General features: G+C 35.4%; 1 protein-coding gene across 2 annotated transcripts in view; it reads left to right on the plus strand.

The window, feature by feature from the left end:
* Window positions 1-8,569, plus strand: part of LOC126327557 (nephrin) — a 1,259,290-nt gene extending 1,250,721 nt beyond the window's left edge. For both annotated transcript variants that reach the window (XM_049995899.1, XM_049995898.1), the window contains exons 19-20: window positions 3,527-3,686; window positions 4,047-8,569. In XM_049995899.1, coding sequence (XP_049851856.1) covers window positions 3,527-3,686; window positions 4,047-4,384 — 498 coding nt within the window. In that variant the 3' untranslated portion in view covers window positions 4,385-8,569. The remainder of the gene's footprint in view (window positions 1-3,526; window positions 3,687-4,046) is intronic.
* The last annotated feature ends 4,386 nt before the right edge of the window (window positions 8,570-12,955 follow it).

Here is a 12,955-nt window from a genome sequence, read left to right on the forward strand (position 1 = left end):
TGTCCAATCCAGTTTTGTTTCCTTCTTTTTATTACATCCAGTAACTGTGTTTGATTCCCCACTCTTCTCAGTACCTCTTCGTCATTTGCTCTATCCCTCCAACTTATTCTTTTCGTCCTCCACCATGTCCACATTTCAAAAGCCTCCATATCGTATTTATTTTCATTCCATAAATCTTCCCTATAGCTTGTATGGTACCCTCAGTATCCTGTAATTACTTTTGACATGTTGCTAGGAGGACCATGTTGTCTGCAAACCTCAAACACCACATTCCTCTTCCTCCAACATTTACCACATAGACAAGGATAATGTTGTATATTATTTAAAAAAGACTAAATTACATCAAAATACATACAAAACTAGGAGATCTGTAAAATGATGCTAATGAACATTTGACATGAAAAATGTTAAGGGATATGATCGTATGGCATTGTTGGCCTGGAGGCCCCATGCGGGGGAGTTTGGCCACATTAAGGGATATAAAATCAGCTGATACAAATAGAAATGAATGAAAAAGTTGAGAAAGCTATTTATACTATGAAGAGAGAAAGGAACAAATTTACACCAAGCCGGAGGGGGGGGGGGGGGGGGGAGGGAGCCACAGTTGGGAGGATTGATACTAAAGAGGAGAAGCGGGCCTCTGCTTCAAGGGAGACACATCAGGATGATATCAAAGGGGAAAAATTATTGAAACTACTAGCAGTTATTTATTTTTGAGATGAATTGTTGTGCTTCATTGATGCTGTGTGTGGTTTTTCTAACTACCATAGCCCATTTTTTTCTGATGATCAAGCCTTTGGCTCTGCATATTAGAATAATAATGGCTTTGCCTTTCTCTGTCATGGGCTGAACTGTTAAAATATTCTTATTGCATCAAAGTACAATGTTATAGGAGAATGGAAAAGATCAGAAATGCTAAAATGATAAAAAATAACTTTAAAATCAGATCAAATTGGTAAAAAGTATGGTAGAAGATCAGGATGTAACATCCTATTAAATGACGTCATTAGTGGTAGAACAATGGATTAGGATAAAAAAGGATAGTGGTATTTGTCTTTTCCACAGAATCAGCTCACCATCGTCACTAAACTATTTAGAGAAAGTGCATAAAATGGATGATGATATGAACCCAGATTGACTTGAAAGGGCTTTTACATCCTTAACCATTGCTGCACCGCACACAGTGTTAACATTTTGCTCTTTGGGAATCCTTGCTGTAAATATTCACATTTTCTTTTGTCTATCATAATTTATTGTAACTATTAGTGAAGTAATCTCAGGTCCCAGAATTTCAATATTCTTCACAATCTTTGAGGCACTGCTTTTCCTGCCTCTACTGCTGGTATTATAGTATTTGTAAATAGATATCATTCATTCAGCTGTATATTAATTCCAAACACAATGTTGAAAAATATGATAGGAACTGTAATAAAATGAAATTGAAACAATGGCTAAAGGGAGTCAAAGTAAGGTAGGAATTGATCCCTCCTTCTGAGTTCTGAGAGATGTTGCAAATGCTCTATTAATAATGCCTGTTTTTTTTTCAGCTATTCCATTTGCGTACCTATAGTGTACATTTGTATTGTTCAGATCTGCCTATAGTATATATAAATGGCATTAACTAAAGTCCATATAATAATGCAGATTCCCAAATCCACTACCCTGACTGAATTACTTGTCTTCACTTTATAAATAACGAACTAAAACTTGAAATACTATTTGTTTTTTATTGTTCAGGACAATAACAATAACATGAGATTTATACACTGAAATATCTCACTGCCTCAGTGAGTCAATGTTGCCACCTTCACCCTAAAAAAGAAACAATACGCTACAATCTTGGAAAAATGCACATACACATCTGTGTCTTGCAAAGCATCTGCTACCTGCACTCATCAATATCATGTCAAGACTGTCACCATAACTGCCCAAATGCCAAGTGGAAAGCACCTCCCTTCAGAGGAGGCTCTTGCTTTTATTTTAGTGGTTTGTGATGTCGATCCTGAGGTGTCAGACAAGCACTACATCAGAATTATGATGTGTCACAGGACTCAAATTGAGCATCACTTAATTTTAAGCTTTGCTGATGGCTAATCATACAGATAACTCAGTGCATCCAAATGACATTGCTAGATGCACAAAAACTGAAAGTTCTGTTCACATGCAAATTGTGTTTATAATGTAGTGCTAGTCTCCATGCTAGTCTGTCCTATGTAAGCTTTCTCATCTCTTAATAACTACTGCACCCAACATCCATTTGAACCTCCATACTGTATTTGCAGCCATGTCTGTGTCTACAGTTTTTACCCACCACACTTTGCCCATTTGCCAAATTGACTATTCCTTTATGGCTCAGTATGTGTTCTGTAAACTGATTTCTTCCTTTGGTCAAGTTATGCCATAAATTTCTTGTCTCCCCAATGTGATTCAGTACCTCCTCATTAGGTATGTAATGGACCCATCTAATTTTCAGCTTTCTTCTATAGCACCACATACTAAAAGTTTCTATTTCCTTCATGTGTGAATGCTTATCATCCATATTTCACTTTGCATAAGTCTCCATGCCATACAAATACCATCAGAAAAGACTTCCTAATACTTAAGTTTGTATTCAATGTTAACATATTTGTCTGTTTTAAAAATGCTTTTCACGCAATAAACAATCTGCATTTTATACCCTCTATACTTTGGCCAACATCAGATATTTCACTAGCCACACAGCAAAACTTACTACTTTTAGTGTCTTGTCCCCTAATCTGATTCCGTCAGCATTGACTGATTTAACTTGATTACATTCCTTTACCCTTGTTTTTCTTTTCTTGATTCTCAAAATATAATCTCTTTTCAAGACCGTATCCATTCAATTCAACTGCTCTTCCAAGTCCATTCTACCTGAACTTTAATTTCCTTTCCAAATTTCTTCTTGATTTCCTTTACTGCTTGTTCAGTGTGCAGATTGGAGATAGTCTACAACTTGCTCAATTCCTTCTGAACTTCTGCTTTTCTTTTATGTCCTTTGACTCATGTAACTAGAGTCTGGTTTGTATACAATTTGAAATAACCTTTCACTTTCTATATTTTAACCCTGTTATCTTCAGAATGTTAAAGATTGTATCCCAGCCGACAATGACAAAAGCTTTCACTAAATCTGCAAGTGTGATTAACATCAGTTTGCCTTTATTAAACCTATATTCTAGGATAAGTTGTAGAGTCAGTTATGCCTTGCATTCATCTACATTTCTCAGGACCCAAACTGATCTTACCTAGGTCGGCTTGTTGCATAATAGAAGATGAGTACTTCAATAGAGCAATGTTGTGTTTGCACCAGGTGTATTAAAAACTACAAAACATAGTAAAGTAATTTACTGCAAATGGAATATTATCACACTGAAATGACCTCAAATCTATTTTTTATCATAGCAGTCAGCATGGCTTATATAGATTCAAAGAGTAAATTAAATGTAGACTGTTGTATATTTGTGTAGCTGGTTTAAATAAACTTAAATCAAATTTCCTCTCTCAATAGGAAGACAACACAAAACCACCAGCAGCAAGTACTTACTTGATTGACCAGATGGAGTATCCATACCAGTACCCTGCTTATGAGGTCCAACATCAGCCAAAGCCTCATCACGAGGAGGGTTCAGAGACAATGAACAGAAATACTTACAATCCCAGTGTAGAAGGTAACAGAATATGTACTCTGATAACAGTAATAGGTTGTGCAGGGGCTCTTATTTTCTTAATAATTCAGGAATGCGTTCGACTTTGCACATTATTACATTGTCTTCTGCAGTTAAAATATGAATTTATTGAGAAATGTTGTGTAAGTCTTTAGGTATAGCACTGTGCTCCACTTGTTATTTTCCAGTAAATTTTCGTCAGCTATCTTGCTTGCAAAACCATATTGATTTAATGAGGCTGATTGTGATAATGTTTTTTTTAATCTGTATATCGTGTTAACCATCACAAACACTTTTGAAGCATGAACTAAAATGAAATTGTTTCAGTGCAAGTATTTGAATTTCTAACTGGTTTCTTTGCAGGAGCAAAATTGCATTATGCGACACTACCACCACCGCCGAGCCATGCAGATGGTCCATACTACAACATTTCGCCTGATGCCCGTTATGTGGCATATCCACCACAGCTTGAGTTTGCACATCTGACAGGCTCCTTGCGGCGACCGACAGCTGCTGCTGGTATGGGAAGTGCAGTGCGTGCGCCGTCTACTGTGCCGCCTCCTGACGTCACAGTCTCCCACAACCCTCCTCCTGTTCCTCCGCCAGCTGTTGTGCAGAATGGTCCCACTCCACTACTTTCGACATTCAATCCTAATCTTGGTTACCCAGCCTCTGTAGAAGCTGAAGGACATCTAGTGTGATTGTGCTCCCTTTGAATAGAAGAGCTTCACGTGTGGTCTCTTTGGTGGTTGCTGATTCCAGTGGAAACTGAAGCTTGTGTTTTCAACATTTTTAAGAAAATTGGTTACAGTTTTATGGAGTCATATAATGACTGAAGTGTGTGTTAATATAAGATATGTGCCAAAGGCCTATGAGAACTTCTGGCACTATCGATTTCAAAATGCTACATTCTGAGCATTAATGTGTATAAGAATGAAGAGTTTACTCTAGAACAAATCTCTTTTGTTATGAGATGTCTTACACAGTTCCACTTTCAAAAGAAATTTAATCTGCAGGAATTTACCGCTAGTGAAGTAAATTTGTTGAAAATGTTGTGTAATTTTATAAGTGTGTTGGACTGTTTCTAGGGACATTGAGGATCATTCAGTTTAGTGTATAGTGCAGATGGTGCTGTTTTGTTGCTGTGAATTGCTTACTACTTGCTGTGCTCTGTGTATGGATGGAGTGTGAACAAACTTCCATTTGAAAAAAAAAATGGGTTCGTATGTGTGAGGTACTGACAGTACAATGTAAAATTACTGCGAGGTGCTGGTTTGAACAGAATGTGACGCTGTTCTCATATTGTAGGAACAGTTTATCTTGAGCTACTTGTGTGATAGAACAATAATAATTTATAAACTGCATTGAACATGCCAGCTTCGTTTTTTGTAAGCTGCTGAGACTTCTATCAGTATGAGATTTTTATACTCGATACAGATTTGTGTTATACACAAGAAAGAATCTCTTCTGTATAGAAGTTTCACTGTAATTATGGTGATCCACAAACAGCTCAATCACCTGCAGAATTTCAGGTGACTCCACAGTTTTTGCATTAAGACTGAATAGTTGAACTTAGATAAACAACACAGTTGGATACATGTAATCTTCCACTTAATGTCTTTTGATCTCAATTTTCTTGTTTGTATTTGAGGTATCTTACTATAAAAAGCATGTTGTAGGTACATATATTTCAGTGTGAAAAATTTTATTTTTTCAAATTACTGCTGCTTTGTGCATGTACAGAGATCTCCTTGTGAAAAGAAGATGTCTTCACTGGGTCTTGGAAAAAGGCCCTTTTTGCATTTGTATGCAATCTAGAAACAGTTCTAAATTTCACTTACTGTTTACCTGTAGAAGTATTTTAGATTGTTTTCAGTGACAAAAAGTAATGGATATTTGCTATTTAAAATTTCAGTGTTGAATTGATATTTACTTTAATTACATCATTTATTTTAATCAGAATCTAACAGCCAAAGATAACTGCGAGTACACTGGCTGTATATGAACAATGAATTCATCCGGAAACAGGGCTGAAATAGGAAATGTTGTATTTCTCTAAATATACTGTAACAGTAGAACCTTTAAATTTGTTTGCTATTGAAACTACACAGCGTCAGCACAGATTCATACTAGATGGGCCTGTAAACTGAAGCCTGTAGAGTGCAACACAATTCTCTTTGAGACAGTTTTATATTGTTTTATTCAGAATGTTTCATCCTTCCATCATTTCTTGTATCTTGCACTCATCCAAACCTGTATCAACCCCATCTAAATAGAAATGATGTATTATTCTGCATTATGTGTAATATCTCTTTGTTTGCATTTCAGTTAACTTTTTATTTTTCAAGCCACCTTCTTTCAGAAATTAGAAGATTCATCTACCATTAAGATTTTACTTTTAAATGATCTGAAATTATAATTCTAAAGTTGGTTGTCAGTAGCTTTGGGAGGGAAAACGAGATGTCAGTTGGCAATGTTTTGTTCGTGTGCTATACTTTTTCATTTTTTCGCCTGACTATAAATGTTCATTCCATGCTGTTGACTATTTAGTACTAAAGCACTTATACCTGTTTAATCCTGATTATCTGAACCTTGTGACCCAAAGGGACTGTTACCAAACACAGAACTATCTTTTCTTTATCACCGTCAGTTTCAGGTATGCTGTTACAGTTCCTTTTGTACTCATGCTACTGAGGTCAGAAACTTTAGCAGTGAAAGATTAGCAGTATATTGAATACTTCCTCATATGTCAACCATGTTTCTGATTATAAATAAATTTTGATCAATATGTGTGTATTTGTTGACAATACAGTCTTACATCAAATGCAGTGTAAGCCTTAATACCTTTTACTCCATTTCCATATTTTGCATTTTCTGCTATACAATAAATTTGTTTATCCATAGTATTTCATAGTTGCTCTTCATGAAAAATTATTAATGTAAGGAGACATAATAATCCCTTAAAAGAATTGTGATAGTAGCTGTAAGTAAAATCAATGAAATGCTCATCATATCTTACAAAAGAATTGCTGGAAAATGGTGTGTCTTGTAATAATTGGATGTAGACTACTAATATGTTAGCTACAACATCAGGTGAATCAAAGAGGCCTCCCAACTGAAATTTCCATGTGCACTGCAAAACAGTGGCTCTTGAATTTGTTTTTGGATTCTGATTGTTGTTGCATCAGGAAGAAGATTAATAACTTAATTTTGTCATGAAATTAGCTGTAGAACACTTCAAATTTACTGAACATCTGAGGAAATTCTCCTGAAATGTATTTTTTTTGATTTTCCCTCTTTAATGTTGGTCTGATTACTGATTCATTATTTTGAATCTTATACACATAATGGTCTTTTTTGTTTTAGTGCCAGTACTTAGAGTGAGCATCATTTCAAAAATAAATCAGTATTACTGTGTAGATTATCTTTTTGCAGTTGCACTTTGAAATTTCTTGAACAGTCTCTTTCTTGAAGAGTAACACCCCTTATTCATAAATATCACACAGTTTGATTTGCTTCGAGCAACATAAAAAGACACCATTCAACATGAAATTCAAAGCAATTCATTAACATAATCACCTGTATCAATATTATGTTTACTTTGTACAATTTTGTAATGGGGCATGCAAAAATATGTTTTTCATTTTTTCTGATATTTTTAACATAAATAATAGAACATTTTTCTTTAAGATTACCTCCCTGAAGTGGGAAGCTATTTTCAGTTTGAATGTTTACTGTATCACAGGCATCAGACCATCAGCTCATATGAATAAGTACATTTTCAAATGTGTTGATGCGGTAAGCCAGTGTAGTTGAATTACTGTGCACCACATAAAATATTTCTTCAACATTATATTGGATTTGTTGCACAAGCATTTCAGTTACAAACTAATGAGCCACTGAAAGTTGGTATATGGGCTGTGTGAAGCTAGAACAATTAGTAAAAAAATTATTTAAACGTCTATTTTGATTTTCAATCTTGTAATGAATTAAAGCATTATGTAATCTAACTGTAGTGTATTCTGGTATAACTTCTGCTGCATTTTGTGTGCATGGTTACCAAATTGTGAAAGTGATGTGAACTATTTTCTGATGTGTCAGTGTGATATCTCCATATGAAAAAATTTCAAGTGTGCTAGGTTCTGAATGCAGCAAAAGAAATTCCTACAGGAATACAAACTACCTTCATTGTAATTTTGCAGTTCCCATTTTATGAAAAATGTTTGCTCAATAAATGTTTTGAAATGTGTTTGTAATAATCTGATTAGGTAAAATGTTGCCGTGTTGAGTACAGATACAAAAATGTGTTACAGCTGTGAACACAGTGCTCTTCCGTAATTTTAATTGCAAATTTGTACAGGTATGCTTCTAGTTAATGATGTATAAATTATATAGCAGTACTGTAATTATAATTGATACTATGGACAATGAAAGTTGAAAGAATTGTATTTTTAATACGGTATTCTAATTTAGCAGATATTAAAGTGTACAGAAGTCACTTGTTTGACTCATTATTCAGAGTTTGTATATAATCACATACCTTAAAATAGTTTGAATGTTAGTGTATATGAATAGTCCAAATGACAAAAATAATATAATTTTGTTCATCATCATACATTTACAGAAACTTAATATCTGCTGCCTCCATGTAATATGTCATTTTATAATGTGTAATATATTATGTGCAGTTATTGATAATTTTGTTTTTATAACCGATATCCACTTGCAAAAATATGCCATAACAAAATGGAGTGCCTTGTAGTAACTGGCTTTGTGAATATAAAAGAAAAATACTGTCATGCTCAGTACGCGAATATTGAGCATTTCCCATTTCTTCCTGTGTATATCAGTCTGTTAAATACAAATTTGTTGTATAACAAAATCTATTTATGTGTTGGACGTTTTACAGTTTTTGACCTTGTCTCAGTATCCGAGTGCGTGGAGAAATTGAAAATATGCTCTTGTATCCAAAATATGTTTCCTCAGAAGCTGATCAATACTTCAAAGCGTTATATGCTTCCGTTTATGACTACAGAATGTACAATGAAGGCTGTATGTTCTTACAGCATGCCAAATAGATTTTTATACCATTAGCAAGAGGAATGTGTTTCATGATTTTCGCCTTCTTTCATTACAGAGGGAGTTAAAATGAGCAGCAAAAAGAAGGGAATCAATACTGTAGGACTGGATTCCATCTGAATGCTCACATTAATCAATGTCGATTTCCTCCCCCATTTCATGTATGGCTACTCCTTCCTCCATTCTTTACCCTACATTATTCTTTGAAGAATGGCAGACTTCTCGTGGGATGATCCATTTTAATATATCTTTATTCTTTGATTTCAGTCACTAGCAGTTTATTTTTTTAAAAATAAGGAGTTCTTTCTTGTTTACTACTTGTACAATTTCAGGCACATGAGTCAAAATCATATGGGACTAACCAATTACTGTCACAATTTTATTTTAAAATAGCCGCAAGCATTTAATTATTTTGTCTATTGTTGTTTGTGCTAATGCATTCAGAATACATCCTGCAACAGGCAGAATGAACTAAGACTTTAAAATTCTGTTATCCATTCTTTTGCAACACCTAAAAGATTGTAATGGGTGGTTTATTTCAGTGATAGATGTGAACAGAAATGAGTAAACATGTCTTGTTCAGTCAGAACAGGCCATCTTTAGATCATGAATGGTAGATTACAATGTAGCATGTCACATTTGTCACCATGAATGACTGTGTCAACACAAAGGTCTAAAATAGTATTGTAAATAAAACATTAAATCAGTACAACCTCAATACATTTCAAATCAGGCAAACAGGAAAACAAACCATTCAGCATTTTCTTTTTACAGAGAGTGAGCAGTGAACTCTATTTCTCACTCCATTTTTATACTCTAGGAAAAAATTGCATTTTATAGTTACTGAATTTCCTATTGTCGTACCATATTCACACAAAATCATATGGCATGCAACATTCAGTCCTGTAACAGTAATTAGGACTTCATACAACCCTGTATATTTTCATTTATCAATACTTATTGAAATGCTCATTATGGTATACAGAGGCCTTTTAATAAGAAACTGTCCTATATTTATACACTTTCCTGGTGTGTCTTCATTTTTCCAACTAGGGAAAAAAGTGTCGTAAGATTATATTTTAGTGTTCTTGTTTTTATGAATTAATGTTACAACCATGGAAATACTAGGATGAAAACAGCAAGAAGAGGAAAGGCAGCTGCTCCCAGCAGTTGTTTTATGAGTGTGTATCATAATAATCATCAACCATTTGACATACACTGTTGGATAGAGCTGGTCTCTAACTTTTATACAGTATTATTCTCTTCAACTATGCACAAATATGTTGCTGTTTTCTCCTCTTGCCCTTTCAAGTTTATTTTAATGAGTCATAATTACATTGTCAACTTCTGTCTGTTGCCTGATCCATTTTTCTTGTTTCCTCGGTTTTCCTAGTAATTCCCTAAACCCTTTTCACCACTGCTTAGCAACCCTCAGTGTTTGCATGTCAAAACTTGGTGATGCATATTCATTTTAATCTTTGTGTTTATGACACCTAACGAGTTTAGTCTTGAAAACTCTTTTTAGACTATCAAAATCACTCCACTCATCTGTACATGTTTCTTCTACTACTCCCCCCCCCCCCTCCCCCCCCTCCCAGTGGTTATTATCAGTTGCCCTAAGCACAAAACATTAGCAATTGGTTCTATGCTTTATAGTTAATGTGTACTGTTAGTCTTTTTGGCATATACTCTGCATTTTGTGTGTGTGTGTGTGTGTGTGTGTGTGTGTGTGTGTGTGTGTGTGTGTGTGTGTGTGTGTAACAATCATTGGCACATTGGTGGGTCCATAGATTATTACTGGGGGAGGCCAAGTTGATACTATAACATATATTAGATCACTTTATTATAACTTGAACGAGATGAAATACCTGACTTTGAAACAATCCATTGCCACAGGAATGTCATGTATTTTTGATACTGGCACTGAACACTAACATATTACTTGATACGGTACAAGATAGTAGTCTATCCTCTCGAACTTCAGTAGTCTATAAACTTTGCTGCAGTTCTGTCAGTTACAACTCTCACATTGTTGACCATATACTCAGATGATGCTACATCTTTAGCAATAACTGCAGAATGGGCTTGTAATCTACCCTTCCCTCACATCATTTGTTGATTTTCGCTGTCTTTATCATTAACTCTTTTAATAAGTTTTGAGAGCAATGAGATTTACAATACTCTTTTTACTTATCTTCTTTTCTCATTGTTGGCTCCAGTTCTTCAAGTCTAGGGGCTCATTATTGAAGCTAAAATTTTTGACATTGTAGGTTCTCATGGTTGCAATTGGCATAATAAATTTGAAGTAAGCCTGCACTGTATTGTTTGTTTTCACAAATATTTCACTCTCAAATTTTTCTATATCACTCTGTCTTTTGAATTTTCACATTACTAAAGCCAAAATTACATTGTTATTCCAAATTACAAAACCACTTCCGTTCACATCACATGCATGCCGACCACTACTTTACTCTGCAGTATTACCAATATTCTAAAGGGATTATAAATTCTCTTGACAAATGATTTTCTATTATTATTTTACAAATGAATCCAGAAATAAACATAATAAACAGTACTAGATTGCATAATTAATAATAGAAATTTTAAGTGTGCCAAATACTGCATTATTTCAAATGTTTCTAAAAGAAAATAATTTCAACTACACTTTCAGAGTTAGTACATATAGATTGTAACAAAGAAAATGAAGTAATTTCTTTTCATAGATTTTAGCCTCAAATACATCATGTACAAAATCTTATGAAATTCTTTTAGAAAAACAGCTGAGATAATATTAATTATTCAAAATTCGAAAATATTTTTGGCATCAACTACTTCTATTGAGGAAAAGTAATGCTAGAGGAGGGTGTCCCTATCCAAACAAACCCCCCCCCCCCCCCCCGAAAAAAAAGTTTGGAAACAAAGTGTTTACAATATTTTTTGACATATATAACGTTTGACAAACAGTGTACAGAATGGTGCCAAAAGGTGGACTACACATGTATAGAAGTATCTGATGCATAACACATTACAGAAAACATAAGAAAAATATCTGCTGTACAATTCATAATCTATAAATACACTATGTGATCAAAAGTATCTGGACACCCCCAAAAACATGCATTTTTCATATTAAATGCATTGTGCTGCACCTACTGCCAGGTACTCCGTATCAGAGACCTCAGTAGACATTAGACATCGTGAGGGAGCAGAATGAGGTGCTCCGCAGAACTCAAGGACTTCGAATGTTGTCAGGTACTTGGGTGTCAATTGTGTTATACGCCTGTATGCGAGATTTCCACACTCCTAAACATCCCTAGGTCCACTGTTTCCAATGTGTTAGTGAAGTGGAAACATCAGGGGACATGTAGGTCATTGTGCGTAATAGGCAGACGTCTAACCAGAACATCACACAGGAATTCCAAACTGCATCAGGATCCTCTGCAAGTACTCTGACAGTTGGGTGGGAGGTGAGTAAACAAGGATTTCGTGGTCGAGCTGCTGCTCATAAGCCACACATCACGCCGGTAAACTCCAAACGATGCCACGCTTGGTGTAAGGAGTTTAAGCATTGGATGATCGAATAGTGGAAAAACCTTGTGTGGAGTGATGAATCACGGTACACAATGTGATGATCTGATGGGTGTGAGTATAGCAAATGCTCAGTGAACGCCATCTGCCAGCGTTTGTAGTGCCAACAGTAAAATTTTGAGGCGGTGGTTTTATGGTGTGGTCATGGTTTTCATGGAGGGGGCTTACACCCCTTGTTGTTTTGCATGGCACTATCACAGTACAGGCCTTCATTGTAGTTTTAAGCACTTTTTCTTTCCGCTATTATAGAGCAATTTGGGGATGGCAACTGCATCTTTCAACACAATCGAGCACCTGTTCATAATGCATGGCATGTGGCAGAGTGGTTGCACTACAATAACATCCCTGTAATGGACTGGCCTGCACAGAGGCCTGACCTGAATCCTATAGAACATGTTTGGGATGTTTTGGAAAGCCTACTTCATCCCAGGCCTCACCGACTGACATCGATACCTCTCCTCAGTGCAGCACTCCATGAAGAACAGGCTGCCATTCCCCAAGAAACCTTCCAGCACCTGATTGAATGTATACCTGCGATAGTGGAAGCTGCCAACTCCACATTGAATTCTATCATTACGGATGGATGGCGTCACGAACTTGTAAGC

The sequence above is a fragment of the Schistocerca gregaria genome, chromosome 2 (assembly GCF_023897955.1).
Source record: "Schistocerca gregaria isolate iqSchGreg1 chromosome 2, iqSchGreg1.2, whole genome shotgun sequence".
NCBI classification, from domain to species: domain Eukaryota; kingdom Metazoa; phylum Arthropoda; class Insecta; order Orthoptera; family Acrididae; genus Schistocerca; species Schistocerca gregaria.